The sequence below is a fragment of the Triticum dicoccoides genome, chromosome 5A (genome assembly GCF_002162155.2).
Source record: "Triticum dicoccoides isolate Atlit2015 ecotype Zavitan chromosome 5A, WEW_v2.0, whole genome shotgun sequence".
Classification (NCBI taxonomy): Eukaryota; Viridiplantae; Streptophyta; class Magnoliopsida; order Poales; family Poaceae; genus Triticum; species Triticum dicoccoides.
The window spans coordinates 73504305-73526854 of NC_041388.1; the positions used below are offsets into that span (position 1 = coordinate 73504305).

A 22550-nucleotide genomic window follows, 5' to 3' on the forward strand; every position below is an offset into this window, starting at 1 on the left:
AATGATGTGATGGACAAGACCCAATCCTAAACATAGCACAAGATCGTATAGTTCGTTTGCTAGAGTTTTCCAATGTCAAAGTATCTTTTCCTTAGACCATGAGATCGTGTAACTCCTGGATACCGTAGGAGTGCTTTGGGTATGCCAAACGTCACAACGTAACTGGGTGACTATAAAGGTAGACTACGGGCATCTCCGAAAGTGTCTGTTGGGTGACATGGATCAAGACTGGGATTTGTCACTCCGTATGACGGAGAGGTATCACTGGGCCCACTCGGTAATGCATCATCATAATGAGCTCAGAGTGACCAAGTGTCTGGTCACGGGATCATGCATTACGGTACGAGTAAAGTGACTTGCTGGTAACGAGATTGAACGAGGTATTGGGATACCGACGATCGAATCTCGGGCAAGTAACATATCGATAGACAAAGGGAATAGCGTACGGGATTGATTAAATCCTCGACATCGTGGTTCATCCGATGAGATCATCGTGGAGCGTGTGGGAGCCAACATGGGTATCCAGATCCCGCTGTTGGTTATTGACCGGAGAGTCGTCTCGGTCATGTCTGCTTGTCTCCCGAACCCGTAGGGTCTACACACTTAAGGTTCGGTGACGCTAGGGTTATGAAGATATGTATATGCAGAAACCAGAATGTTGTTCGGAGTCCCGGATGAGATCCCAACGTCACGAGGAGTTCCGGAATGGTCCGGAGGTAAAGAATTATATATAGGAAGTGCTATTTCGGGCATCGGGACAAGTTTCGGGGTTATCGGTATTGTACCGGGACCACCGGAAGGGTCCCGGGAGTCCACCGGGTGGGGCCACCTGTCCCGGGGGGCCACATGGGCTGTAGGGGGTGCGCCTTGGCCTAAATGGGCCAAGGGCACCAGCCCCTATAGGCCCATGCGCCTAGGGTTTCCCCCTAGGAGGAGTCCTAGTGGTGGAAGGCACCCCTAGGTGCCTTGGGGGGAGGGAAACCTCCCCTTGGCCGCCGGCCATAGGAGATTGGATCTCCTAGGCTGCGCACCCCCCCCCCCTTGGCACCCCTATATATAGTGGGGGAGAGGAGGGACCTAATACACCAGCCCCTGGCGCCTCCATCTTCCCCCGTTACGTCTCTCCCTCGTAGTCTCGGCGAAGCCCTGCTGCTGTGACGCCCTGCATCCACCACCACGCCGTCGTGCTGCTGGATCTTCATCAACCTCTCCTTCCCCTTGCTGGATCAAGAAGGAGGAGACGTCTCCCGTCCCGTACGTGTGTTGAACGCGGAGGTGCCGTCCGTTCGGCGCTGGTCATCGGTGATTTGGATCACGTCGAGTACGACTACATCATCACCGTTCTTTTGAACGCTTCCGTGCGCGATCTACAAAGGTATGTAGATGCATCTAATCACTCGTTGCTAGATGAACTCCTAGATGATCTTGGTGAAACGAGTAGGAAAATTTTTGTTTTCTGCGACGTTCCCCAACAATAGTACAACAGATGATTGAAGATAAATTCGACGTCTATAACCAAATTTTCAAAACAAGCATAAATTGCACAGAACACCACTCAAATGGTCAGGAGGAAAAACGCGCATCTTCTGTTCCTTTGAATGGGCTCCAGCGTCACTGGGGCAACAACCTCTACATCTTCGGCATCCTTCCCCAGTCTGCAACAATAAATAAAAATATTAGGCAGAAATATGCAACTGGCCTGATATCCGTATAGTGACTGCCGCCATCGTGGTGCAGGTGCTCGACCTGAATTAGTGAGAGCTAACTGCTGAATCTTCACGGCGATTACAGCCTTGTGAGCGCTCCCATGAATTAGAGAGAATCACTCCCTGCGCGGATTACAACCATTTTCTTTTATCTATGTGAGAATGCTTGCACTTCCAATACTAATCACAAACAGCTACATGCCTTGGCGATCGGCCGATCTAGATAAACTGAAGAAAAAGGAAAAAGGTATCTCATTCTCATCCATCTACCTACCTACATGTAGTTCTGAACTTAGCCTCCGTGGTGAGCTTCTCCTGCTCGCTGGCCAGAGGCTGCCCGTGCTCGGTCGCCTTGCTGGGGGTCGCCGAGTTTCTGCTTGAAGGCATCTCTAACTCCGATAGTTAGTGTATGGAAACTACTCAGAAATTGCAGCTCGGTGAGGTCGGCAGGACTGTGAAGGAAGCTGCTAGCTTAGATGTAATTTCAGACGTAGTAACACACTCACAGTACCACCGGGGCAGCTAACAATTGATCCGGTGTCTGAACCACACAAATTTATCTTCTTACTCATCGCATGAATACACTCCCCCGCTTCTCTTCTGAAATCGTGAGCAGGCAATGGTTTGTTTGGGGATTACCTTGATCATCGTAGAGCTTCCAGTGAAGATGGCGGCGACAGTCGGGGGCGCATCGAAGGGGCTCGAAGGGAGAGATGGACGCGTGCGAACGCTTCATTCTCGGCTCCGGCCCTGGCCTGCTACGGAAGGCGCCGAGGCGGACGGGAGACGCCGGTTCGGGAGAAGCGCGAGGATGATGAGGGCTGGAGGGGCGGCAGAGCAGGGCGAGGGGAAGTCCACCCGCGTCCTACGCTCGTCGTTGGCACGGCTGCCTCCGCGGCATCCTCCACCTAGCGACGGGATGGGGGGTCTGTGCCAATGGCGTGGGGGCGGTGACGGGATCTGAGGGCCTCATTCTCGCCCACATAACCGGAGGAGTTAGCGAGGAAGATGCGGCGTGCGTGGGGCGTGGACGAAGGATTGTCTGGCGGGATTAGCGGTTTGTTGATGTGCTCCATCCGGTCGATCTAACCGGGCAGAACATCGAATCTGAACCATTCGATTGGCTGGCAGACCACGAAATTACTATGGACTCTTTGATTTGAGTAATTGGATTAGATCTAAGGGCTCTAATTATCCTGTGTACATTTGCTTGGGTGGTTTTAGGGGAATTCATGTTTGCTCTTTTAATAGTAGTATAGATATAGATATAGATATAGAAAAAAAAGCTGAACAGGATAACAGAAATAAGCGCCGAGTACATCGCGCATGAGCCCGGCCCGCTACGCTTTTTTTTTCACCCTTCCTCTATTAAAACCTAAAACCACCGGCCGCCAACGCCCCTTCCAATCACCGCCGCCGCCGCCGCCGCCGCCTCCTCCACCCGCTCCTCCGCCTGAACCCTAGCCATGGCGTGGCGCGGCGCTGCGTCCCGCACCGTCCTCGCCGCGGTCCGCCGCCCGGCACCCTCCGCCGCGCTCGGCGGCCTCCGCGCCCCTCCTCCCTTCGCGGCCCCGCGCCGCCGGATCCCTTCCCCCTTCGCCCCCTCCCACTCCACCTCCCCGCTCGGGGCCGCACGGTAAGTCAACCCGATGCCCAATTAGGCATTCGCACTGCGTTGAGATGGCGATCTGATGTCCTCATGATGTTGTTGTGCGCGCGCGCGCGCGTGTGTGTGTGCAGGCCCCTGGCGGCCATGATGGGGTCGCCGCTGACGGCGGCGGTGGTGCTAGGGCGGATGACGGCGCACCCGTCTGCCAGCGCCCGGGCCTGCTGCGAGCTCTCCCAGGGTACCCTCTTTTTCTGCCGTACTTGTCAGGATCGCTAATCTAATCGAAGTTAGTGTCGTGATCCCATTTTCAAGATTTTAATCTATCTAGATAGATGGTGAATTGTGTACTTTGTTACTAGTGTCGACTTCTGCGCTAGTTTTTGTGAGTTGCCTAGCAATATGTTGAAGGTGGTCATTTCTCTCGGGGTCATAGATCCAACTTGTTTTCTGTCTGGAAATGGATGGGTGTGTTTTCAGTGAGGCCAAGTTAATTGGTTCTGTAACTCTAGTAGGATCAATACTTGAAACAGCATGAACAAAAACTGCATTTTCTGTAGAATGGGCTAATATTGCAATGGTGAAAATCGAAGCAATATAAGGGGGTTATATGCAATGCATGCTTATTTTCTACTTCTGTAAGTGACACCAAAATTGATGTAAGGAGATTAAAATTGGGATTTGATAGGAAATGGGGACGATGGTTGATGTTGGAGGCTGGCCAGCATGACGGGGACTTTATCTCCTAGAATGATGTAGGTCCCCTCCTCTTCCCAGTTCTGTATTTCTTTTGCGACTAGTAATTTAACAAACTGCAAGATAGTAATTGCATTGAAAAAGTAAAAAAGCAAGAACATAGGTAACTGTTGAGTGTTGGCTTTGTAGAATCGTATTACACTGTTGTGTCTCAAATGTTCAAAATGTCTTCTCCTTTTTAGCCCATTTATCTCTTCCCAGTTAGCCCTTTGTTGCTATACCTTCTCTTCCTAATGCTAAGAGCACACATGCTTCACTGTTAGTAAGTTTTTACAAATTTGAATAGCTATATTGTGCACTTCAATATTGAAACTTCAATTGATTGAGGATATGTATGGTTGGGCTTTCTTAGGGAATGGAAAAGATGGGTGATGCGGGAGAGGCAAGGGTAGAGCATAGCTAAGGTGCTGATTTTGAACATGCACTCTTTTGGCGATGTTGTTTTTTAATCATCATCATTTGAATGGAAGCTTGATGAGGTTTCATGGTATGGGTAGTAAAACAATTAATGTGGTCTAGTTAATTCTCATAATCACAGAGTTTAGGAATTAAATTTGGCACATTGAACACATTACAGATCCTACAGTACTCCCAGTCTTTGCAAGAAATGAACTATGTAACCAAAGACGCGTTGTATGTGATGTGTGCTGATTATCCAGCTGGACCCTTTTTCTACCGGAAATGTCTAGAATTGAATTATGTAGGCTGAAATAATGTTAAATATGTGAATTCCATAGCAGCAGGGCAGTAGCATACATTTTCCATAATAACTGCTCTTTGTAGGGTTTGGTACCTTTCTTACAAATTTTGCCGTTGAAATTTTCATTGCATTTAGCAAATTATTCAAGCTTAGTGTTATTATTTTTGCAGGTACTTGAATTTGCCATGTTGATTCACCATCCTTTTTAAAGAGGATACAAATCTTGGATTCGTCTTTTGGAAAGCTATTCTGGGGCCGTCCTTTTAATCCTTGAGTTATTAGAAGAATGTCTCCAACAAAATAGCTTCTCTCCAAATTACTAGCCTAGACTGAAAATAATCTTCCTGTCATGTGACATGGTTTATGTCATGGATTTAGCTTCTACTTTTGTAGCGAAATACCTTTGTGTTGCCTGCTAAGAGGATTTGGTGGCACATTTTATATGATTTCTTAGATTGGAAGGTATCTCTGTTCCACGAGCAACAACTGTGGTCACACTGTCATTTTAGTTTCCAGTTGAGCAATGATGCTTGAGATGTGTGTGTCTGATTTCCAATCCTTCCTGTCTTCTGAATTGCTATGTTTCTATCTCTAAAATGTAGTCTGACTTAGTAATGTCAAAATTGCTCGTTGATGGTATCACGTGTGGAGGTGGGTGACGGCCTTGACGAACTGCACCCAGCCAGCCAACCTGAGGCTCAGGCTTTGCCGCAGCTAGCGGATATAAGATCTCCTATAATCAAGTTATCATGTTATTTTCTTAGCAAGTTAATCACCCAAAGTAGGTAGTCTTACTGCTGTCAAAAAAAGTTGTTTGGGCTAAGTTGTTAGCTACAGATTCGGTTCCCAGTTTGTTCGGTTCCCAGTTTGTTAGCGGGTTGTTTCCCAATTGTTAACGTGCTATTATTAGCTATAAAGATTTTTTTTGTTTTTTTTTGAACTTCGGCGACCTTTATTACATAATGATCATATCAGTTACAAGGGAAGGTATTAAGAGAAATCAGGGGGGGTGCTCACGCCAGACACCAGTACGCTTCCCTCTATAACTAGCACCGGCTAGCCAATGCGCTGCCGCATTACTGATCGTCTCGTCGCCCTGCCGAAAGAACTCAACAACTTACAGCAATCATCAGTCAACACCGCAGCCGATGCGCGGTACTCCGAAGGGTCCATAAATTAGCTATAAAGATTTAGTTTGTTAGTGGTGTGTTCCCCAGGTGATTCAGTTTGTTGGTGGTTTATTTCCCAAGTGCCAGCCCGCCACAAAAATTCAGTTTTTCAGTGGCTTGTTTCCCAAGTGTTAGCCAGCAATAATGGTTCAGTTAGTGCTTTGTTTCCAAGTATTGGCCGGCTATAAAGATTCAACAGTGGTTTGTTTCTCATGTGCTAGCCGGCTATAATTCAGTTTGTTAGCGTGGTGTTTACAAATAAAAGCCTGGCCACCTTGATGAACAAGGCAAGGCAAACAAGAGATCCGTCTGCTTGCTCACCCCCTGTTCACTCCTCGTCGCTGTTACCCCAGCCGAGAGCCATTCTTGGCGCCACGGCCGGCGCCAAGCCCAAGCCACGACCAATCATCCATCCTCCAATATGGTGAGCCGGGCAGTGGAGGTCAGGGAACATTCACAATGCTCATACCTGGCTCCATTGGAAACATACTACCACACTAAGAAGTGCTTTAGGTTACAAAAGTGATCCACTTGCATCATACACCGCAAGCTACTTCCATACTACTAGTTCAGTTCTCCCTGGCAAATGTACACATACTGAACCGCAGGCACACAGGAGGATGCTGGAACTTAGCCCAGTAGAACAAACTTGTCGTCCACCTTCCGAAGGACGTGAACGGTCATCGTCGCCTTCCTTGCGCCTTTCATCAGCTCGAAGACGCACACGTAGCCCTCGCGCAGCCTATTGTCACGAACAAACTTGCTCCAGCGCCGGCAGTTGAAGCCTCGGGTGACACTCCCGTGGTAGTACTTCAGATACCATTTCTCTTTTCTGTTTGGCCTGAGAAGCAGCATCTCATGTGATCTCCCCTCGAGATGATCAGCTGCAAATTTGCTTGGGACGATCTGCAGGCAGAGCATTATCAGGTTCAGTATTGATTAGATACCACAAGCTCAGCAGCATCATGGATAGTCTTAACTGCAATCTTGAATATATCAGTAAGAAAATCACTATATTTTAAGGTACCATTTCTTAGATTATATATTCAGGAACCTAGGAAACAAAAAGACATCATCTAGGGAAAGGAAAACAAAAAGATGACTATATGAAAGTTCTGCCCAAAATCCCAATCTAACAGAGAGAACTGCTGTTTCCCCATACAAAGCAAGCATTTTGTTTTGGGTTCCATTATCAGCTAAAATTGGAACAAGTATCCAGCGGTTTTCAGCAAAAACAAAACAAAAGCAGAAGTTCTATGTATGTACTTTTCTTCCTAATAGCAAAAAAAATTAAACTAACCAGGAAGTTGTTCGTGCGGCGAACATGAGTCTTCTGCAGGACAGCCACATACACAGGGTTGCCTAATTGAATTGATGCCAGCCCGAATATTTCCTCTCGATCATCTTCACTCAGGCAATTTGCAAACCTTGAGTAGTAGTAGTAGTCGGATTCAGTGTGGTGGTCATCACTTTCCTCTTCTTCCTCTACTGCCTCATTCTTAAGAAAATAGTTGTTGTTCTTTGGAGATTCAGTCTCTTTCCCTGTGGAAAATGCGCATTATGTTCACCAAAGTATTTATGTCAAAATGATCAAGTACAACACAGTCACTCTTGATTATATATGGTTTTAGGCTTATGCATTAGCTGACAGCATCAGTGCCACACAAGAGCAAGCTGTGAGGAGATGCTGCAAACTTGTATTGACTTTGCTTACTTGGTTTCTTTGAAGTAGAGGCCTTGTGAGTAGACCGAACCAGCTGAGATAGTGGCATGCTAGTATCATTAGAATCACTCAAAATGCAGTGCTCTTCACCGTGTTGACACACAATGTTATCAAACTGTTTGCGCATGTTGGTACCCTTTTTACTGGCAAAGAAACATGAAACCTTCTCGCAGCCACCTGCGTCAAAGATGAGTACATCAAAGGAGCCATTGCCACTGCATTTGAAGAACAAGAGGTCATTCTCCTGCAGTTCGTGAGCCCTGGCAAATTCCACCCATCCTGGCATGAAGAACAGCTCATCGGCAATCTTTTCGACACCAACGCGCCATTCCTCGCCGCTTGGTGCTTTGAGTGTGAATCCTCCATTGGTGATCTTCCCGATGAAATTGTTGGCAATCTTCTCTGGTATGCTCTGAGATGAACACAGTAATCAGGCATCTCATACAATTAGTTTTCCACAGTGGATGATAATGCAGCAAAAAATCCCTTTAGATGACATGAAACGACTGTCATTCAGAAAGGGAAAAAATGTTCTTGAAAATAAAAAGGTAGCACTAGTATATATCCATAGTGGATACTCCACTTCATACTCACAATGCGCTGCTGAAAATCTCCTGTCATGAACTTGAAGAAGCTGATCTTGCTCACATCCTCCATGTGCTCCCAGTAGTAGTGCTCCTGCCACTCCCTGCACCTCCCACACCTTCCCTTCCCATCCACCATCAACTCACCTGCCACCACCATTGCAGATGTGCATGAAGCTTCGTCAGTTGCCAAGGCCCCAAATCCATGGATGCGATGCAAGGAAAGCAGAGTATGTGCGTACATCTGAATGCAGCTGACCCTGACCTGAGGAAGGAGGAGAGGAGGAGATGAGTTCTTGGCTTCTCCGACGAGGCTGTTGTAACTTTTCTCCTTGATGTTAACGATAAGAGGCTGCTTTGATGAGTGAGGGTGGGAGGAGTGGTTCCTAGTAGTAAAATTTGACAGGTGTTACCACCGGGAGAGGTAAACTGGCAGACCTTGACACTGGCAAGTAGGGTCAGGGTTGGACACGTGTTAGTATGGTGAATAAAATTGATGCTCGGTGGAGAGAACAGTGATGCGTAAAAAAGGGGAAGGAACTGAACTGAGTGAACACACAAGATGTGTGAACAGCCAGGCGGGTTCGGACCAATATTTTAGCGACTAGAGACAATAAGTTGCAAAGAAGTAAACATGAAACAATTCACACCACCTCTAAAAAACAATCCTTGTACTAATTCACTACACAGCTCACAGCTTCAAGTAGCCACATTTCTTCAGTGAACTGCCCAAAAGCCCGTACCCCATCCTCGGACCGGTTCGGTCGTTTGTTTCTTCGCAAATCGAAAATAAGTAGAAAGGAAGGCTTTGCGGGTGTCTGGATCGCTGCCAGTACACGTTTGAAACCCTCTCTCGCGCCTTTTTCGCACGAAGCAGTTGCCGCGTACTTATGCCGGTCAGCGCCGCTTCGGAGCGCCAGTTAGCATTCAAGCAGCGCCCTGCCTATGCCACGTTCCGTGTACATGCTGCATTCAAAGTCACTCGTTTGTTCGCCTTTCTTTATTGAACATTTGCAGTTGCCAAGAAACCCACTTCAATTTCAACATGTGAACGCCACCCATCCATCCGCCTATCGGCCGGCATAACTCACCCCGCCGCTTGGCCTAGCCGACGCCCGCTATTTATACGTGGCTAGGCCCGGCAACAGCCGCATCACACCTCCCTCTCCTCTATGGACCACACCAGCATCATGGTCTCGAGCTCCAAACCCTTGTGGGACGGCCTCTCCGGCCGCTCGATGTCCGCCACCACATTTCAATCGCCGTCTGCTCAGGAGCTACACTTATCTAACAATCAAGTAGCCATGCCATCACGCCGACGGATCAGGAGCTACCCTTATCTAACGCTGGAGCGTCAGCTGCAACTCCTTAAGCAGATACGGGCAAGGCGCGAAGCCTGGATCATCGCGGTGCTACCGCTGAACACGGTGGATCTGGAAGAGGAGTTCGAGGAGGAGCAGGACGCAGAGAAGGAAGAGGACGTGGGAGACTCAAGTCAGAGGTGGAGGCGGAGGCCAACCGCCGTATCCTCCAGGCGAAGCAGGAAGCGGACGTCGATGAGATGCTTGCCTATATGGATGAGAAGGAGGAGCCGGAGCCCTCCTACGCGCCCGTCTACCTGGCGCCCGGCATGGAGATCTTGGACATCTCCGACGACGAAGAAGCCTAGTTTAGGCTAGTGTGATTTGCATATTATGTAGATTTTTTATGCTTTCTATGGATCTAAGGGATGAAATATGAGGTACTCGGATGCATAGCAGAAAATATGAGGTGTGACGGTTCACTATCCATGGACACGTCCGGTCGTGACCGTGGTCGTTTGAGGGGCCGGATTTGGTGTCCACGGCTGTAGATGCTCTGATATGGTGAACCGGGCACTGGAGGTCAGTGAACATTCACAATGCTCACACCTGGTTCCATTGGAACCGTATCCACCAAGAAGTTAGCTTTAGGTGACAAACTGGTGCACTTGCATCATATGGCTGCATGGCACTGCAAGCTACTCCCTCCGTTTGGAATTACTTGACTTCATTTGTATACAAATTTGTACTAGCTTAGCTCTCTCTCCAAGTCATCTAATTCCGAACGGAGGGAGTACTTCTGTGCTACTAGTTCAGTTCTCCGTGACACATTTACACACACTGAACCTCAGGCACATAAGAGGATGCTGGAACTTAGCCCAGTAGAACAAACTTGTCGTCCACCTTCCGAAGGACGTGGACCGTCATCGTCGCCTTCCTCGCGCCTTTCATCAGCTCGAAGATGCAGACGTAGCCCTCGCGCAGCATATTATCACGAACAAACTTGTTCCAGCGCCGGCTGTTGAAGCCTCGGGTGACCCTGCTGTGGTAGTACTTCAGACACCATTTCTCTTTCCTGTTTGGCCTGAGAAGCAGCATCTCATATGATCTCCCCTGAAGATGATCAGCTGCAAATTTGCTGGAGATGATCTGCGAATTACGGGAGGTGGTCATTAACTGGTTCACAAATTGCGGTAGTAGTTCAGAAGCAGCATGGAATTGGACTAGCTGTTGAAAATTGAAATGGTCTTAACTGCTGTCATTCTTGTAGTATATCACTATATGTTTAGGTACCTTTTTTTAGATTATATATTCAGGTACCTAGGAAACAGAAAGATGAAGTACATGAAAGCTTTTGCCTAGAAGCCCAATCTACAACAGAGAGAAGTTCTATATTTTTTCCCATACATAGTGGAAGCAAGTATCCTGCGGTTTTAAGCAAAAGCAAAACAAAGGTGGAAGTTCTATGTATGTACTTTTCAACCTAATAGCAGAATAATTAAACTAACCAGTAAGTTGTTTGCAGGGCGAACGTGAGCCTTCTGCAGGACAACCACATATACAGGGTTGCCTGACTGAATTGATATCTGCCTGAATATTTCCTCTCGTTCATCTTCGCTCAGGCAATTGGCAATCCTTGAGTAGTAGTAGTTGTTGGATTCAGTGTGGTCGTCATCACTTTCCTCTTCTTGCTCCACCTCGTTCTTAAGATAATAGTTGCTGCTGTTTGGAGATCCATTCTCTTTCCCTGTGGAAAATTACACATTATGTCGAAAAAATGATGAAGTACAACACAGTCACTCTTGTTTATATATGGTTTCAGGCTTATGCATTAGCTGACCACATCAATGGTACATAAGTACAAGTTGCGAGGACGCACTGCAAACAGTTTGCCTAAAAGTAATACAAATTCATATATTTGATTGCAGTTCTGGCACCTGGCACCGCCACTGGCTGCAAACTTGTACTCCCTGCGACACTTATTTTGGGACGGAGGGAATATTAGTTTTACTTACTTGGTTTCTTTGAAGTGGAGGCCTTGTGAGTAGACCGAACCAGCTGCGATAGTGGCATGCTAGTATCGTCAGAATCACTCAAAATGCAGTGCTCTTGTCCGTGTTGACTCACAATGTTATCAAACTGTTTGCGCATATTGATACCCTTTTTATTGGCAAAGAAACATGAAACCTTCTCGCAGCCGCTCGCGTCAAAGATGAGTACATCAAAGGAACAATTGCCACTGCATTTGAAGAGCAGGAGCTCGTTCTCCTGCAGTTCGTGAGCCATGGCAAATTCCTCCCATCCTGGCATGAAGAACCGCTTATCGGCAATCTTTTCGACACCAACGCGCCATTCCTCACCGCTTGGTGCTTTGAGGGTGAATCCTCCATTGGCGATCTTCCCGATGAAATTGTTGGCAATCTTCTCCGGTATGCTCTGAGATGAACACATTAAACAGGCATCTCATATAATTAGTTTACCTCAAGTGGGAGTTCATGATAATAATGCAGTAAAAACTCCATTTAGACGACAGGAGAGGAAACTAACTAATGCAACAAACCAATCGATGACAGAAAGGGAAAAAATGTTCTTGAAAAAAAGTTACTACGTGTACATCCATGGTGCCGCTTCATACTTACAATGCGCTGCTGAAAATCTCCTGTCATGAGCTTGAAGAAGCTGATCTTGCTCACATCCTCCATGTGCTCCCAGTAGTAGTGCTCCTGCCACTCCCTGCACCTCCCACACCTTCCCTTCTCATCCACCATCATCTCACCTGCTACCACCATTGCAGACATGCATGAAGCTTCGTCAGTTGCCAAAACCCCAAATCCACATGAAGCTTCGTCAGTTGCCAAGGCCCCAAATCCATGGATGCAGTGCAAGGAAAGCAGAGTATGTGCGTACATGCAGGATGCAGCTGACCTGAGGAAGGAGGAGAAGAGGAGATGAGTTCTTGGCTTCTCCGACGAGGCTGTTGTAACTTTCCTCCTTGATGTTAACGAGAAGAGGCTGCTTCGATGAGGGTGGGAGCCTGGGAGGGGTGGTTACGAGTGAGTGAAGTTTGACAGGTGTTACCACCGGGCGAGGGTAAATTGGCAGACCTTGACACTGACATGTGGGGTCATGGTGGGACACGTGTTGGTAAGGCGAGCTGAAGTTGGTGCTCGGTGGAGAGAACAGTGATGCGCAAATAAAAAAAGGGAAGGAACTGTATTGAGTGAGCAGACCAAGATGTGTGAACTGTGAACAGACAGACGGGTTCGGACCAACATTTTAGCGACTAGAGACAATAAGTTGCAAAGAAGTAAGCAAACACGAAACAATTCACACTACCTCTGAAAAGAAAACAATCTATGGACGAGGAGTAATTGAGCGCGAGCACAGATGCTCTCGATATCCAGGTCGTTCGTAACTCCATTGGGATCTGGGACTTTTTCTTATACGCATCCAAATGGGCTTTCAAGAAATCATTACGCGATGGAAATACGTACCCAACGGGTGTGGGTCGTGGGCCAAGCAGAAGGCGCAATACAACCTGAGATAAGGCGGGGTTGGACGCCCGTCCACCGTCGACGAGGTGAGCCGTGGCTCGGAACCGGAGTGACATCTGATCCATGGCTCAGGTTGTTTCCTTTCCGTGCGCTGTCAAGGAATTCGATGCAGGCGTGAGCGCCTCCCCTACACAGATCGAGGGTCCCTGCGAGATAGAGACGCGGAGCTATGGCGGCGAGCGACAATGGATTTTTCGATGCAACCAATCGGCAGGTACGCGCATCCGTACTTTTCCCTGCGGTCTCTCCTTGGTTTGTAGGTGGATTGCTTTCGTGGCTGATAGAGGAGCTTCCAATTTTTTAGATCTTGTTTCATTGAGGATGTGGGGGAGAGCTTGGTGCCGCCCCCCTGTGACTGCGGCCGTAGGCTTGGCGACGGGCCCTGTGTCTGCCAATGGCGATATGCGGGTACATCTGATGGTTTCGCAACAGCCGCAGAAGTCTGGGTGGAATAAGTTGTGAGTGTGAAAACTTGGTGTTTGCATTAGGAAATTCAGAATTTTGATGGTGGGGTGGGTAGATGCAGTGTTGATTTTAGACATGTCTGACCAAATCATTCATATGGAGCTAAATTCTTTGAGTGTTGCGGGCTTATTCTTTTTACAAATTTGATTAGAGATATGTTGGTGTGTGCAGGTTGAGGATTGGTGCCGCTGCACCCAGCAGGACACCACACCCGAATCGTATTACTGCATTCGATAAGGCTGTCAGATGTTTTACGATTATCCATCTGAAACTGTGATCTCTCCAGTTCTGGGGACTTCATTTGAATCGTTGGGTGAGGCTTATAATTTTTGCAATCTATATTCCTAGGAGAAGGGATTTGGCATAAGATATGGAAAAATAGCCGACTTAATGTCAAGAGGATGAAATGCGTGTAGGAAATAGTTTGTGGGTGCTTGGTTACTGGTCTTTTCTTGAATGCTATTTGTTCAGCATTATGATGCATCCATTCCCGCCTCTGCTTTTGTTTCGTGCATTGATGGTAAATTGTATTCATGGTCCAGGGGAAGGCTGGTGTAAAGAACACAAGGTCCTGCCAGTGTCAATGTCCAGCTCTGATAAGATTTTTGTGGGCTGAGGAAAAATGTTGGTACATTGCAGAGCATAGAGAAAGTCATAACCATTCACCTTCACCTAATTTTGGGGAGACGATCCACTGGCCAATGGCCATCACACAAGCATATTCATGTTTACATCAGGGAATGTTCCATTCATGAAAAGGTCTTTGCGTAATCAGTGTGGGAAGATAAACTGGGAGCAGGCAAACAATGATATGAGGAAGACGATGCATGTGTTTGAAGAGATTGGAGCGAAGGATCCCACATTATATACAGAGTTCAAGTTGATAACGATGGCAGGATTGACAACCTCATGTGGGCTAGCGGCAGCAGTAGGCTTCAGTACACATTTCTTGGAGATGTCATAACATTTGATACCACGTATAAGATAAACCTAGGAAGTCAAGCAAGGCAATAGATGTATTTTATTCATTGCATAGGAAGTCAAGCAAGGCAATGCATGGGAAATGTTTGCACAGAGAACTGAAATAACGATTAAACTTGTTAGCCTTCTTTTTCGGTACATGTTGCCAGGGAAAAATTTATGTAGTGAGCAGACGGCTGTGGGAAGTTTCAAATGTTAGAAATAAGTGTTACTGGTAAAAAAAAGTATGGTTTAAAATACGTAGAGATTTTATTTTTTTGTGCAGGTGGATGTTGTTAGAGAACTGAATTAAGGATTAAACTGTGGAATGAGAAGACTGCTATTGTTTCATGTGTTGTTACTTTTGTGAGCTTGCATGCTTGTATAACGGCTGCAGTGTTAATGTTGAAACACTTAGGCTAGTGTGGGGTGTGTTCAACGATATTTGGAAACAGTTAAGACTGGCAAGTTGTTACTGTTAGAAATGATTGTTCCAGGAGAATTGATGATGTTAAAAGAATGTCAGAAAAATGAAGTATGGATTAAGCCATGGAATGAGAAGACTGCTGTTGTGTTACGTGTTGTTATTTATGTGAGCTTTGATGTACATATAACGATTGCAGAGGGTTAGTGTGCGCTGTTCCGAATAACATTTCGAAAGAGTTAAAAGACTGTTAATTGTTTTGCATTAAAAATCATTGGTTAAGGGTAAGGATAGGAGTGTTTGAAGAGAAAGGTGAATCCTGCAGACTGAAAGGTGGTGGAGAACATGGAATTAAATTGGCGTTAGTATACAGCCGGTGTTGGTACCCAACAGGACATGAGCCGTGGCCCATGCCGTCAATTTCGTCTGTGCGGGCGGCAGCTTAAGATAAGTCATGCCATTTAATAGCTGACAGTGGTGGGCCAATGTGCAGGGGAAAATTGGATATACACGACCACATACAGGTTTTTATACAACTGTTGATGCGAATCTATAGAAAAACTAGCGATGGAGATAAAGAGCACATATGTGCTCGGGCACAGATATGCACTTTCGACAATTTATGTACTATTTCAGTACACAGCTCGCAGCTTCTAGTAGCCACGTTGCTTCAGTGAATTGCGTAAGTTCCTTATACGCATTGGAACTCTATCTGGTCTCTAGCTGACAATGGGGTCCCTGTCCTGTCTTAGTGGCACAATAAAGCAGCAAATAAAGATAAAGAAACTAGTGTGACATGGAGCGAAAGTGCCCTTCTACTCTCGACCTCAAATGCTTCTCTATGCACAGTAAAATAAAACTAAACTAACCCGCAGAGGGGACCTCTTCTTTTTTTCTATCAATATATAATACGCATGCTTGTGCATATTATAGAAAAATTCAAAATTGTATAACAACTATTTAATTTTCTTCCTGCATTCGTGGAGTCAACACTCCGAAATGCTTTCAAAAAATTAGTCTTTTTGGAGCAGTGATTTTCCTTTTTTTTACCCAGAATATTAGGTTCATGAAAGTTTGCACGTATGTAAACATTCAAGATAATATTTCCGTTGTGCTATTGTATTGATCTAATACTCATATTTGATATATATAAAGTACAATTGTAAGGGAGAGATTTGAAGTAGAGGATAAGTTACACGTGTTTTGAATTTATTAGAGTAACTTTAATAGAGCAACTCATTTCGTCCGTCGTCGTTCGTTTGGGTTGGCGCTGACACAAAAGGCGGACCAACGCGCCGACCCAAACAGACGAACAGATTTTTGAGCTAGATTTGCATCGACATGGTCACGAGACGGACGCGCGCGCTCGCCTTCTCCTCTCTCGGGTCCGCTGGTCGGTGGCACATTGGCCTCGCCCATCCAACTGCAACCCTCGCCCGCCTCCTTCGTCGCTGACGCCACCGCCCATTTTTTCGGCGACTCTGCCAGCTGCCGGCGCCTCCACGTCCACCCAGCAACGCCGCCAACTCCCATGTCGCCAGCCACCGCCGTCTTGCCACCGGGGAGCCGACTGCTTCCCACTCCCACTCCCACTCCCCCCACCACACAGTCGCGACCGCGAGCAAGAAGCCGCCTCGTCGCCCCGGCCAGATCCTCACCGGCACGCTCGTCGGACGTCGGCCCACTCGTCGGACGCCGGCAGGGTAGCTAGCTGGTCCGTGCGCGCCGCGACTCCCTTCGTCGGCCGTCTTCTTCGTCGATGCCCGCAAGTTGTTCAACAGTTTGCCCAAGGTACAAAATAGACTCCGTCGACGAGTTCTTTTTTCACAATTTCCTTTGCGACTTCGACGATTCGTCGTCCGATGGCGAGGAGGAGATATTGGCTGCCGTATTTGTCCATCACCACCTTAGCAGCCAGCGGCCGTTGTTTCGTGGCTCCATTCCGGGCCACCTTCCGGCGTTGAATCGCAACCGAGAGAGCGGGCATTTCCTTTCTTTGGAAGGACTACTTTGATACAACAAACCCATTGTTCAAACATCAAAAATTTCGCCACCGTTTCCGTATGAGTAGACATCTTTTCAACCGTATTAGAGAGGGGGTGGTCGGCTATGATGACTATTTCGAGTGCAAAGAGGATGTCGTTGGCAAGATTGGTTTCTTCTCTTATCAGAAAAGCACTGCCCCCATCCGAAGTGCCCGATGATCTTATTGACGAGTACATCCATATGAGCGAGTCTACATGCCTAGAGTCCCTGTATAAGTTCTGCAAGGCTGTTATTGATGTGTTTGGCGCTGAGTACTTGAGAGAGCCAACTCCTGAAGATACAACCCGTTTGTTGGTGATGAATGCCAGCAGGGGCTTCCCAGGGATGCTTGGCAGGATAGACTGCATGCACTGAGAGTGGAAGAACTGCCCTTCTGCTTGGCAAGGGCAGTATAAGGGCCATGTCACGGCTTGCACTGTCATACTAGAGGTCGTGGCGTCTCAAGATCTTTGGATCTGGTTCTCTTTCTTTGGCATGGCTAGATCACACAATAATATCAACGTGCTTCAGCGCTCGCTGGTGTTTGCTAGGCTTGCCAAAGGCAACAGCCCACCGGTGAACTTTACTATCAACAGCCACAACTACGACAAAGGATACTATCTGGGTGACGGTATCTTTCATCAGTGGACTACTATTGTCAAGACAATCCCCAACCCTGTCGGAGAGAAGAGGAAAAGATTTGCCCAAGAGCAAGAGAGTGCTAGGAAGGATGTCGAGCGTGCCTTTGGTGTTTTGCAATCTCGATGGGGCATCGTTCGGTATCCTGCTAATACCTGGAGCACGCGGAAGCTGTGAGAGGCGATGACTGCTTGTGCGATCATGCACAATATGATCGTAGAAAACGAGCGCCCGAAACGTCTGTACGATCAAGGGTTTCAGTTTCAGTGTGAGAATGTTATGCCTGAGCATGGAGGAGCGGCAACGTTTGAACCGTTCACCAATTTCATCATGACATGCGTGATTGGGAAACGCATGTACAGCTGTAAAATGATTTGGTTATGTTGGAAATATGCCCTAGAGGCAATAATAAATTGGTTATTATTATATTTCCTTGTTCATGATAATCGTTTATTATCCATGCTAGAATTGTATTGATAGGAAACTCAGATACATGTGTGGATACATAGACAACACCGTGTCCCTAGTAAGCCTCTAGTTGACTAGCTCGTTAATCAATAGATGGTTACAGTTTCCTGACCATGGACATTGGATGTCGTTGATAACGGGATCACATCATTAGGAGAATGATGTGATGGACAAGACCCAATCCTAAGCCTAGCACAAAGATCGTGTAGTTCGTATGCTAAAGCTTTTCTAATGTCAAGTATCATTTCCTTAGACCATGAGATTGTGCAACTCCCGGATACCGTAGGAGTGCTTTGGGTGTGCCAAACGTCACAACGTAACTGGGTGGCTATAAAGGTTCACTACAGGTATCTCCGAAAGTGTTTGTTGGGTTGGCACGAATCGAGACTGGGATTTGTCACTCCCTGTAAACGGAGAGGTACCTCTGGGCCCACTCGGTAGGACATCATCATAATGTGCACAATGTGATCAAGGAGTTGATCACGAGATGATGTGTTACGGAACGAGTAAAGAGACTTGCCGGTAATGAGATTGAACAAGGTATCGGGATACCGACGATCGAATCTCGGGCAAGTATAATACCGCTAGACAAAGGGAATTGAATACGGGATTGATTAAGTCCTTGACATCGTGGTTCATCCGATGAGATCATCGTGGAACATGTGGGAGCCAACATGGGTATCCAGACCCCGCTGTTGGTTATTGACCGGAGAGTTGTCTCGACCATGTCTGCATGACTCCCGAACCCGTAGGGTCTACACACTTAAGGTTCGATGACGATAGGGTTATAGGGAAAGTATGTACGCGGTTACCGAATGTTGTTCGGAGTCCCGGATGAGATCCCGGACGTCACGAGGAGTTTAAGAATGGTCCGGAGGTAAATATTAATATATAGGAAGTATGGTTTTGGCCACCGGAAGTGTTCCGGGCATCACCGATAGTGTACCGGGACCACCGGAGGGGTCCGGGGGTCCACCAGGTGGGGCCACCAGCCCCGGAGGCTTACATGGGCCAATAGTGGGAAGGGACCAGCCCCTAGGTGGGCTGGGGCGCCTCCCACCAAGGCCCAAGGCGTCCTCAAGGGGAGAGGGGGCAAACCCTAGGCGCAGATGGGCCCTAAGGCCCACCCTAGGTGCGCCCCCCTCTCTTTCCCCCTTGGCCGCCTCCCAGATGGGATCTAGGGGCTGCCGCCACCCCTATGGAGGGAACCCTAGGTGGGGGCGCAGCCCCTCCCCTCCCCCTATATATACTTGAGCAAAGGGGCAGCCCAACACACGATTCAATCTCCCTGTTGGCGCAGCCCTACCCCTCTTCCTCCTCGTCTCTCATAGTGCTTGGCGAAGCCCTCCTGGAGTCCCGCGCTCCTCCACCACCACCACGCCGTCGTGCTGCTGCTGGATGGAGTCTTCCCCAACCTTTCCTTCTCCCCTTGCTAGATCAAGGCGTAGGAGACGTCACCGGGCTGTACGTGTGTTGAACGCGGAGGTGCCGTCCGTTCGACACTAGGATCATCGGTGATTTGGATCACGACGAGTACGACTCCATCAACCCCGTTTACTTGAACGCTTCCGCTTAGCGATCTACAAGAGTATGTAGATGCACTCTCCTTCCCTCGTTGCTAGATTACTCCATAGATTGATCTTGATGATGCGTAGAAAATTTTGAATTTCTGCTACGTTCCCCAACAGTGGCATCATGAGCTAGGTCTATGCGTAGTTTATATGCACGAGTAGAACACAAAGCAGTTGTGGGCGTTGATTTTGTCAATTTACTTGCCGTTACTAGTCTTATCTTGATTCGGCGGCATCGTGGGATGAAGCGGCCCGGACCGACCTTACACGTACTCTTACGTGAGACTGGTTCCACCGACTGACATGCACTAGTTGCATAAGGTGGCTAGCGGGTGTGTGTCTCTCCCACTTTAATCGGATCGGATTCGATGAAAAGGGTCCTTATGAAGGGTAAATAGAAATTGGCATATCACGTTGTGGTTTTGGCGTAGGTAAGAAACGTTCTTGCTAGAAACCTATAGCCACGTAAAAACTTGCAACAACAATTGGAGGACGTCTAACTTGTTTTTGCAGCATATGCCTTGTGATGTGATATGGCCAAAAGGATGTGATGAATGATATATGTGATGTATGAGATTGATCATGTTCTTGTAATAGGAATCACGACTTGCATGTCGATGAGTATGACAACCGGCAGGAGCCATAGGAGTTGTCTTTATTTATTTATGACCTGCGTGTCAACATAAACATCATGTAATTACTTTACTTTATTGCTAAAGCGTTAGCCATAGTAGTAGAAGTAATAGATGACGAGACAACTTCAAGAAGACACGATGATGGAGATCATGATGATGGAGATCATGGTGTCATGCCGGTGACAACGATGATCGTGGAGCCCCGAAGATGGAGATCGAGAGGAGCAAAATGATATTGGCCATATCATGTCACTATTTGATTGCATGTGATGTTTATCATGTTTTACATCTTATTTGCTTAGAACGACGGTAGCTTAAATAAGATGATCCCTCACTAAAATTTCAAGAAAGTGTTCCCCCTAACTGTGCACCGTTGCGAAGGTTCGTCGTTTCGAAGCACCACGTGATGATCGGGTGTGATAGATTCTAACGTTCGAATACAACGGGTGTAAGCCAGATTTACACAGCAAAAACACTTAGGTTGACTTGACGAGCCTAGCATGTACAGACATGGCCTCGGAACACGGAAGACCGAAAGGTCGAGCATGAGTCGTATAGAAGATACGATCAACATGAAGATGTTCACCGATATTGACTAGTCCGTCTCACGTGATGATCGGACACGGCCTAGTTGACTCGGATCATGTTTCACTTAGATGACTAGAGGGATGTATATCTGAGTGTGAGTTCATTAAATGAACTCAATTATCATGAACATAGTCTAAATTGTCTTTGCAAATATGTTGTAGATAAATAGCTCACGTTGTAGCTCCCTGTTTCAATACGTTCCTAGAGAGAGACCAAGTTGAAAGATATTGTAAGCACTGATGCGGACTAGGTCCGTAGTCCGAGGAGTGTCCTCACTGCTACACAGAAGGCTTACGTCTTTGATGCACCGCTCGATGTGCAAACCCCTACAACATCGTCTGTGGATGTTGTGAACACCTGGCAGACACATCCTGATGACTACTTGATAGTTTAGTGCACCATACTTTACGGCTTAGAATCGGGATTCCAATGACGTTTTGAACGCCATAGAACATATGATATGTTCCAAGAGCTGAAATTGGGATTTCAAGCTCATGCCCGTGTTGAGAGGTGTGAGACCTCTGGCAAGTTCTTTTGCCAACAAGATGGAGGAGAATTGCTCAGCTAGTGAGCATGTGCTCAGAATGTCTGGGTGCTACAATCACTTAAATCAAGTGGGAGTTAAACTTCTAGATAAGATAGTGATTGATAGAGTTCTCTAGCCACTATCACTAAGCTACTAGATCTTCGTGATGAACTATGACATGCAAGGGATGGAGTTGATCCCGGAGCTGTTCGCGGTGCTTAAGACCGCAATAGGTAGAAATCAAGAAGGAGCATCAAGTGTTGATGGTTTAACAAGACCACTGGTTTCAAGAAGGGCAAGGGCTAGAAGGGAAACTTCATGGATGGCAAACCAGTTGCCGCTCCAGTGAAGGAACCCAAGGTTGAACCCAAACCCGAGACTAAATGCTTCTATTGTAAGGGGAACGGTCACTGGTAGCGGAATTACCCCAAATGCATGGTAGATAATAAGGCTGGCAACTTCAAAGTTTATACGTGTCATTAATGTGTACCTCACTAGTACTCCTGGTAGCACTTGGGTATTGGATACCGGTTCAGTTACTATTATTGGTGACTTGAAGCAAAAGCTACGGACTAAACGGAGACTGGCTAAGGGCGAGGTGACGATGTGTGTTGGAAGTGTTTCCAAAGTTGATGAGATCACCATCGCACGCTCCATCTGCCTTCGGGATTAGTATTGGACCTAGATAAATGTTATCAGGTGTCTACGTTGAGCATGAATATGATTAGATCATGTTCATTGCAATACGTTCATTCATTTAAGTTAGAGAATAATGGTTATTCTGTTTACATGAATGATACCTTTCATGGTCATGCACCCTATGTGAATGGTTCATTGAATCTCGGTCATGGTAATACACATGTTCACGCCAAAAGATGTAGAGTTAATAATGATAGTACCACTTTCTCATGGCACTACCGCTTAGGTCATATTGGCGTAAGATGCATGAAGAAACTCCATGTCGATGGATGTTTGGAGTCACTTGATTTTGAATCGCTTGACACATGCGAGCCATGCCTCATGGGCAGGATGACTAAGACCCCGTTTTCAGGTACAATGAAACGGGCAAGTGACTTGTTGGAAATCATACATGCAGATGTGTGTGATCCAATGAGAATTGGAGCATGCGGTGGATATCGCTATTTTCTCA

At 47.0% G+C, this 22550-nt stretch overlaps 3 protein-coding genes across 7 annotated transcripts; 1 reads left to right on the top strand and 2 right to left on the bottom strand.

Annotated features, from left to right (window-relative positions):
* Positions 1-3060: 3060 nt before the first annotated feature.
* Positions 3061-5324, top strand: LOC119299407. Of its 3 annotated transcripts, none has more exons than XM_037576639.1 (4): positions 3061-3342; positions 3447-3553; positions 4421-4472; positions 4939-5324. In XM_037576639.1, exons 1-3 carry the CDS (start codon positions 3173-3175, stop codon positions 4438-4440), a joined length of 297 nt encoding a protein of 98 aa, XP_037432536.1. In that variant the 5' UTR covers positions 3061-3172; the 3' UTR covers positions 4441-4472; positions 4939-5324. The 3 variants fall into 3 exon arrangements, with proteins under 3 accessions (XP_037432536.1, XP_037432535.1, XP_037432537.1); XM_037576638.1 differs by lacking the exon at positions 4421-4472 and adding an exon at positions 4001-4067 and having other exon boundaries at positions 3063-3342; XM_037576640.1 differs by lacking the exon at positions 4421-4472 and having other exon boundaries at positions 3085-3342.
* Positions 5325-6411: 1087 nt separating this feature from the next.
* LOC119297017 (B3 domain-containing protein Os12g0592300-like) lies at positions 6412-8593 on the bottom strand. 3 transcript variants are annotated; one of them, XM_037574985.1, is made up of 5 exons: positions 8510-8593; positions 8255-8391; positions 7652-8072; positions 7238-7479; positions 6412-6843 (listed from the first exon to the last, which is right to left on the bottom strand). In XM_037574985.1, exons 2-5 carry the CDS (start codon positions 8381-8383, stop codon positions 6568-6570), a joined length of 1068 nt encoding a protein of 355 aa, XP_037430882.1. In that variant the 5' UTR covers positions 8384-8391; positions 8510-8593; the 3' UTR covers positions 6412-6567. The 3 variants fall into 3 exon arrangements, with proteins under 3 accessions (XP_037430882.1, XP_037430881.1, XP_037430880.1); XM_037574984.1 differs by having other exon boundaries at positions 8487-8582; XM_037574983.1 differs by having other exon boundaries at positions 8255-8586.
* A 1825-nt stretch (positions 8594-10418) lies between these two features.
* LOC119297018 (B3 domain-containing protein Os12g0592300-like) lies at positions 10419-12349 on the bottom strand. The gene is made up of 5 exons (XM_037574986.1): positions 12185-12349; positions 11561-11981; positions 11386-11423; positions 11121-11284; positions 10419-10683 (listed from the first exon to the last, which is right to left on the bottom strand). The coding sequence occupies exons 1-5, from the start codon at positions 12341-12343 to the stop codon at positions 10419-10421; spliced, it is 1047 nt and encodes a 348-aa protein (XP_037430883.1). The 5' UTR covers positions 12344-12349.
* Positions 12350-22550: the final 10201 nt, after the last annotated feature.

What these genes read in the sequence shown, in the direction of transcription:
- LOC119299407 (XM_037576639.1), top strand. Translation starts at nt 3,173, where the DNA reads ATGGCGTGGCGCGGCGCTGCGTCCCGCACCGTCCTCGCCGCGGTCCGC. An exon ending in TCCCCGCTCGGGGCCGCACG is followed by an intron (nt 3,343 to 3,446) that starts GTAAGTCAACCC and finishes GTGTGTGTGCAG; the next exon opens with GCCCCTGGCGGCCATGATGG. An exon ending in CTGCTGCGAGCTCTCCCAGG is followed by an intron (nt 3,554 to 4,420) that starts GTACCCTCTTTT and finishes GGGCTTTCTTAG; the next exon opens with GGAATGGAAAAGATGGGTGA.
- LOC119297017 (XM_037574983.1), bottom strand. Translation starts at nt 8,488, where the DNA reads ATGTACGCACATACTCTGCTTTCCTTGCATCGCATCCATGGATTTGGG. An exon ending in GAGATTTTCAGCAGCGCATT is followed by an intron (nt 8,073 to 8,254) that starts GTGAGTATGAAG and finishes TGTTCATCTCAG; the next exon opens with AGCATACCAGAGAAGATTGC. An exon ending in CTCTACTTCAAAGAAACCAA is followed by an intron (nt 7,480 to 7,651) that starts GTAAGCAAAGTC and finishes CATTTTCCACAG; the next exon opens with GGAAAGAGACTGAATCTCCA.
- LOC119297018 (XM_037574986.1), bottom strand. Translation starts at nt 12,343, where the DNA reads ATGTCTGCAATGGTGGTAGCAGGTGAGATGATGGTGGATGAGAAGGGA. An exon ending in GAGATTTTCAGCAGCGCATT is followed by an intron (nt 11,982 to 12,184) that starts GTAAGTATGAAG and finishes TGTTCATCTCAG; the next exon opens with AGCATACCGGAGAAGATTGC. An exon ending in ACTTATGTACCATTGATGTG is followed by an intron (nt 11,285 to 11,385) that starts GTCAGCTAATGC and finishes ACAGGGAAAGAG; the next exon opens with AATGGATCTCCAAACAGCAG.